We start from the raw sequence: 6,670 nt of genomic DNA, 5'->3' as shown, positions 1-6,670 counted from the left end.
TGTAAATGTAACATCTTGTGTTGTTGAGCTAAATGCTAATTAAATGTTTATTGCAAATAAAAATGAAGTTTTATGTCTAATCAAATCCAAATTCAAATGCGTATACAGCTATCACTTATTTATTGCATATATATATTTTTAAAATGGGGAAAGTGAATATGGGGCTGTTGCACATCTAACTTGTATGTAAAACTCATCAAAACTACGTAGTTTTGAATAAATCCAATTAAAAATTAAGTGTCACAAAACTATTTCCTAAATTATCTTATCTTTTTTCCACTCACTCAAACCTATATCTAAGTTTGTTTCTTTAAGTAAATATTTAACGATATTGCTCATCCCAGAGTCATCATCAATATTCTTCATTGGTTCCATAAGAAAATTTGTTGTACATCTACAAGATTAATAGCGCACGTCCATTAAAAAAATCTATAAAGCTAATAACGAAGATATGAAATCATAAGTTTTTTATATTTTAATATTACAAATCTATAAATTTAGTGAATGAAATCATGTGCTCTTTCATATTTCAGTATTAGATGGCTATTAGATGGCTGAGATAAATCACACCGCATACTATTTTGAATGGAATTTCAATTTTTTTTGTCGATAGCATCCTTTGCAAAACTTTTTAAACATGATAAATAAGTGAGTATTAATTAATACTTCTAACATTTTTTATTTGAATTCCCAAAAAAATACGGTAATGGCAGATAATAAGAGACGAATTTATCTTCATACAATTAGATATAGGTTTGGACTTAAGAAGAAAGTTGAGATAATTTAGGAAATAGTTTTGTGAAAGTTAATTTTTAATTGGATTTAATCAAAACTACATAGTTTTGATGTGTTTCACATACAAGTTAGATGCGCAACACCCTCATATTCACTTTTGCCTTTTAAAATTTCAAATGAAAAGTATCTTGTAAAAAAGGAAGAAATAAACATAAGCTACGTCTTGTTAACATGTAAGATCCTCCTTAACATTATATCATATGAATAGTTCTTCACAGATACGATGATAATAACTTAATGTTAACCACTATGGTACAACAATGCCAATGCTAACACAGCAAACGTTCAATAATCATCCTAAACTTTATCCTTAAAATCCACCTAATAAACATTTAACATGAATCTAATCACTTAAACATTAGCCCCACCCCCTCCTAAGCTGCCAACTGCTGTAACTGATGGACCACATGCGACATTCTAGGACGCATCGACGGAACATGTTGCGTACACGAATACACGAGATCAACTACCTTCTGTACAACTCCAGCTTCAGGTATTCTAGAAGGTGACGTGGAAGAAGATGCCGAAATCACAGGATCAAGAAGCTCTAAATAACGGTGTGATTGAACGAGCGGGGTGGCCCACTCGAAAATGCTTTGCCAACCCACCGAGTCAACTGCTTGAGAAGCCGGTCTACGACCGCTTATTATTTCTAGGAGTAGAACCCCGAAGCTGTAGACATCGCTCTTTGTGGTTAGCTCGTTCCTGTAAACAAACTCTGGGGCGAGGTAACCGTGGGTCCCACCTGCCATTACGGTCCTACCATGCATTACTTCCCATGGTACAAACTTGGATAATCCAACACCCATTAAATGAGCGTTAAAATCTTCGTCAAGCAGTACGTTGCTTGCACGAATGTCACGGTGCACGACTTGTGGCTTTACTTTGTCATGCAAGAACCTGATATTATTGGTAGTTAGGAACAACATAAAGTTGTATAAATAAAACAAAAGATTAAAATGCCATTTTCGTCTTTGAGGTTTGGCCAGTTTTGCGACTTTCATCCAAAGGTTTGTTTTTCCGCATCTGGGGCTTAATGGAGAAAAATGAATGGAGTTAACGAGCCAGATGAAATTGGCAAGATTTCAAACCTTTTGGACCTAGATGTGGAAAACAAAACTTTGGACGAAAGTCGCAAAATTGACCAAACCCCAAGGACGAAAATGACATTTTACTCTAAAACAAAGGTTGTTTAGATTCACTTACGCGATTCCCTGTGCAAGGGTTGTGGCAACTTTCATTCTCATGGTCCAATCTAGTGTCCGGCCGCCCAATGGAATATGATGCAACCATCTATCGAGGGGCCCATTCACCACAAATTCATACACGATGTAGCGATCACCATGATCATAGCAGCATCCCTTCACAGGGACTAAATTTGGATGGCAAAGCCTCGCCACCCTTCCAATCTCCGAGTAAAATTCTTTCTTTCGTTGAAAAGTTGACCGCTTTAGCCTTTTCACTGCCACCCGCGATCCATCGGGTAAAGTCCCGCTATATGTGCCACCTGTCTTGGCATCCCCGATAAGACGGTTACCTTCACTGAAGTTCTTTGTAATCGACCTTAGTTCTTCACGAGTGAAGATTTTCCATGATGGAGGAACCAAGGCTGTTTCAGCAAGATTTGATAGTTTTCGAGATTTTCTTCGTCTTTTGCTTCGTTTGTACACAAGGAGCCATATCACCACCGCAAATGTAGTGAAGAGGATTAACCCACTCACTGTAGCAAGTATGATGAGATATTCCTTGTGACAGTGCATATGCTGACATCTATTCTCTGAAAAAAAATCAAGAAAATAGCATATAAATAGGGCTGCAAACGAACCAAACGAACAAAATTGTTCATGTTCGTTTGTTAAGATAGATATGTGTTCACGAACTGTTCATGAACACATACCGAATGAGATTTTATGTTTGTGTCCGTTTGTTAAGGAAATGAACTTGTTCGTGTTCATATGTGTTTGTTTGTTAATTTTTGGCAACGATCGAAAACGAACGTTGATGAACACAAATGAGCACAAACTAATGTTCATGAACACAAATGGAAACAAACGAACACAAACAAGCGTTCATGAACATAATATATAAAACACCGACACTTATTAAATATTTATTTGTCGGAGTTTTGAAGTATTTAAACAAAATATAAAAACTAAAAACCCTAATGAACTATCGAACACAAATGAAAACATTACCGAACATTCACGAAATAAATGAACCAACGCGGCCTCTGTTCATGTTCGTTCATTTAACTAAATGAATGAAATTTCTTGTTCGTGTTCATTTGTTTAATAAACGAACGAACACAAACAAACTTCCCGCCAACGGTTCACGAACTGTTCGCCGAACGTTTGGTTCGTTTGCAGCCCTACATATAGACGTTACTAGAACTTACGACAGGTAACGGACCAATTTGGAAAATATTTATCCCTAAAGGATCAAAGTGTAAACCTAAATATTTACATAGAAGAAAGCAAACCTGCAAGACGCATGCATATAGAAGTGTGAGATATGTTGCATTTTTCAGCGACAAGAGACATTCTATTGGTCAACACAGTACACAGAGATGCTGACTCGTTGTAAGAGTAGAAGCATGAAGAATTGGTGCAAGTAGACTTCAGATCTCGTGTGGTCACTGTAAGGAGAGTCGTATTCCAGTTGTAAGTATCGTCAGACCACTTCCAGTCGATTGAATTGCTTGTGTTGGTGTTGGTGCCTATGCCTCCGACCCAACATTCATTATTAGCCGTTGATTTACTACACAGATCTTGGAGAAAGTTCAGTTCTGCTAGTGATGTTAATGCTGCAAGGTGGGCGTTGTTACTTCTGCAGCTAGTTTCTGACTCGTTCCAAGACTGAGTGTTTCCGATAGACTTGAAGCAGATTTTATTACTTGGTCCAGTGACCCAACCAGACGGACACGGTGCTGTTGACAAAATACGGTGAAGTTTAATTCATAAAGTACGCCCACACACAAGATTGCAAGTTCAGATGCATATCTAGAATGCTGCTATTTTCTTTATCTTTTTTACGGTTATACACTTATATAAATATTACTAATGGGTGTATGGTGAAGATATATAATGAATGCACAAACTGAATACATAACCAAAACAAAAGGCAAATAATATCCCGAATGAATCTATGCTTTTTTAGGGAGAGTTAGCTTATGACCTTGGTTTTAAAACGTGCAATGCGTGATGCGCGCACATCACGTATGCGACGCGTTTTGTTATTAAAAAAATAATGAAAATTATGTATAGATAATATTTTGCCTTGTTAACTGTTAAATACTAAAAAAATAGAGACTAAAGTAAATAAATACAAAAAAAAGCTCTAGTACCACCAAAGAAGTTTTATCTATAACCAAAATAAGTCTTTAACTCTTTTGTGTACAAGTAGTTTATGGAAAAGGTACAAGTAATCTATGCAATAACTCACGTAACAACTTCATCATCTCACTGTACAAGCTTATTAAGCACATTTTAAAACAATATAAGTAGGTGGTCTTTTAGCCTTTTCAATTTAACAGAAATGTGTGCACCAAAGTGCATCGCTACACCTGATGCGATCTCATCAGCGCATTGTGCGCATCACGCATTATGCGCTAATGCGTGCATTATAAAACCAAGCTTATGACCTTGGTTTCAAAAGGCGCACCTCATGTACTTATGGATCAAAATTAGGGCCTGTAGGAGGCTTATACGTATAAACAACCAAAGGGATTGAACTAGTTATGCAAGGTTTACTTGATAAAAAGGTTAATACGTAAAACAGACGAAAGCGATGTAGCTTCTAGTCGTAAATATAACTTATTAGGTTATACATGAATCAATGCCTCACGCCTCGGCTTTGGGACCTAAACACCTCAGAGTGCCTCACGCCTTTTTAAACCAAGGTAATGACAATACTGACTCATACAAGGATGACAATTGCAAAGCCATTGAAATATGAAATATCCAATACATTACATACAATTAATTAGCGTAACAAAAGCAGCTTACCTTTATAGTGGCTTTCATTTCGAGAAGACGCAGCCAGAATGGAATCATTTGACACCTAAAACAACAACAAGAGTGGCATGCTTTTCAACATATGCATATAATAATCAATTTAAATCAAACTTCTTAGCTCATCTACTAAGTGGTGCTAAAATCTTAATCACTCACAGCTTCTGAAACTTCAAAACCAAGCATGAAGCAAGCAACCAGAAGCAAGATCCCAGCTGAATGTATCATCATCCCTTCCATCACCTAACTAAACCACAACAATTATCAACAACAGCTTAGCTACACATACTAAACATAACATCACAACACAACACAACACAGCAATTTCTTCCATACAAACACAGAAACAATATCATATATCAAAATGAAGAGCAACAAAACCTAGAAATAAACACAGTTTTCAAATTAATAAGTAAGTAGATGAAGAGTAATTACCTGAAAACCCTAAAATCAGGGAAGAAGCATACTGGAAAACGGAATCAAGGGTTAGAAAATTGGGGGATGGAATGCAGGAGTGAAATAGAGAGGTTGAAATGGTTCGATAATGGCGATGGAAGGGGGAAGATGGGTAATTAAAGAGTGCAGTTGAGAATTGGGACCAAAAGTCAAAGTCAGTCAATGCTAACACGTCGCCTGTTTCAATTAAATATAAATGTACAGTGGACCATTGTTTAAACTTTCTTTTATACCACTAGATATCTAAAAATACTAATAGTGTCGGTTTCATTTTCTTCCGGTATTTATTCATTCATGCTCAACATATTAATTAAATAAACAGAAAAATGTATGGATATTGGTTTGCCTTTTTTCACTTTTAGTTTCTAAGTTTTTTAAATTACTAGTCCTCAACTTTTGTAATTTCGTTCCCGGATAGTCGCCCTAACATCAATTACTTTTCTCAGTGAAATAATAAAAATACTCTTACTAAAAAACAAAATAACTTAACCTATTAGATATATTTATTTATTTGTGGGACCCACTCTATATAAAAACAAAATAATAACCTCTGTGCGTGAATTTTAGGAGGGGCAATTTAAATGGCAATACAAATCACTGCCAATTAATTGTTATCGACCGTGTACGTGTTTGAACTTGACTTAATTAATTCACTTGTCCTTTTGTTTTCTGTTTTTTATCAATTAGATAAATAGAGACTTGTGATGGAATTACATGACTGAATTGTATGTTCTGTATATACTTATGATACAGGAGAATCTTGATAAACTTATCAAAGCAACTACAAAAGACCTTGGGTTCAGCAATGGGAAACCAGTTGTGACATATGTCATATACAAAAGCCTTCTACACTGGAAAGTATTCGATGAGACCGTGATTATCCTTTTGGGTTTTTGTTATTGACCATTGCATTTGGTAAACCCTGTACTGTTTTGTTTTCCTCATCATTTACAGTTGGGTATCCGGTTACATGATGGTGATTGTTTAGCTTATCGGTTTTCGATGAGACCGTGGTTATCCTTTAGGGTTTTTATCAGCAATCATGGTTGAGGCAGCGGTGGTGGTTGTGGCAGTAGTGGTTACGGTGGGGGGGGGGGGGGGGTAGATGGTGGTGGTGGTTGAAGGTGGAGATGGTGTGGAGTGTGAAAGATGAAGTGGGTAGGGTGGGTGGTGGGTAGGGATGGGAATCGAAACTGAACCCGATGGGTAAACCCGAAACCCGACACATCTGGGACGGGTTTGAGGTCGGTTAATCGGGTTTGGGACTAGTTTTTATTTTTATTTTTTTTCGCGGGTTTGGGATTTGATGATATACTCGTTTACCCGTCCCAATTACCCGATAAAGTAAAACCCGTTTACCCGATATAATTCTTTTATATTTTTAAATATGTAAATATATAATACATCCT

General features: G+C 36.5%; 1 protein-coding gene across 2 annotated transcripts; it reads right to left on the bottom strand.

The window, feature by feature from the left end:
• Window positions 1-941: 941 nt before the first annotated feature.
• Window positions 942-5,471, bottom strand: LOC110885485 (C-type lectin receptor-like tyrosine-protein kinase At1g52310). Of its 2 annotated transcripts, none has more exons than XM_022133194.2 (6): window positions 5,241-5,471; window positions 4,965-5,048; window positions 4,800-4,854; window positions 3,275-3,721; window positions 2,002-2,572; window positions 942-1,695 (listed from the first exon to the last, which is right to left on the bottom strand). In XM_022133194.2, the coding sequence occupies exons 2-6, from the start codon at window positions 5,043-5,045 to the stop codon at window positions 1,170-1,172; spliced, it is 1,680 nt and encodes a 559-aa protein (XP_021988886.1). In that variant the 5' UTR covers window positions 5,046-5,048; window positions 5,241-5,471; the 3' UTR covers window positions 942-1,169. The 2 variants fall into 2 exon arrangements, with proteins under 2 accessions (XP_021988886.1, XP_021988885.1); XM_022133193.2 differs by having other exon boundaries at window positions 4,965-5,052; window positions 5,241-5,444.
• Between the last annotated feature and the right edge of the window lie 1,199 nt (window positions 5,472-6,670).

The sequence above is a fragment of the Helianthus annuus genome, chromosome 10 (genome assembly GCF_002127325.2).
Source record: "Helianthus annuus cultivar XRQ/B chromosome 10, HanXRQr2.0-SUNRISE, whole genome shotgun sequence".
In the NCBI taxonomy this organism is placed as follows: domain Eukaryota; kingdom Viridiplantae; phylum Streptophyta; class Magnoliopsida; order Asterales; family Asteraceae; genus Helianthus; species Helianthus annuus.
This window is presented reverse-complemented; position numbering and strand designations above follow the sequence as displayed.

What these genes read in the sequence shown, in the direction of transcription:
- LOC110885485 (XM_022133194.2), bottom strand. Translation starts at nt 5,045, where the DNA reads ATGGAAGGGATGATGATACATTCAGCTGGGATCTTGCTTCTGGTTGCT. An exon ending in TATATGCATGCGTCTTGCAG is followed by an intron (nt 2,573 to 3,274) that starts GTTTGCTTTCTT and finishes ATTTTTTTTCAG; the next exon opens with AGAATAGATGTCAGCATATG. An exon ending in ACCCTTGCACAGGGAATCGC is followed by an intron (nt 1,696 to 2,001) that starts GTAAGTGAATCT and finishes CAATAATATCAG; the next exon opens with GTTCTTGCATGACAAAGTAA.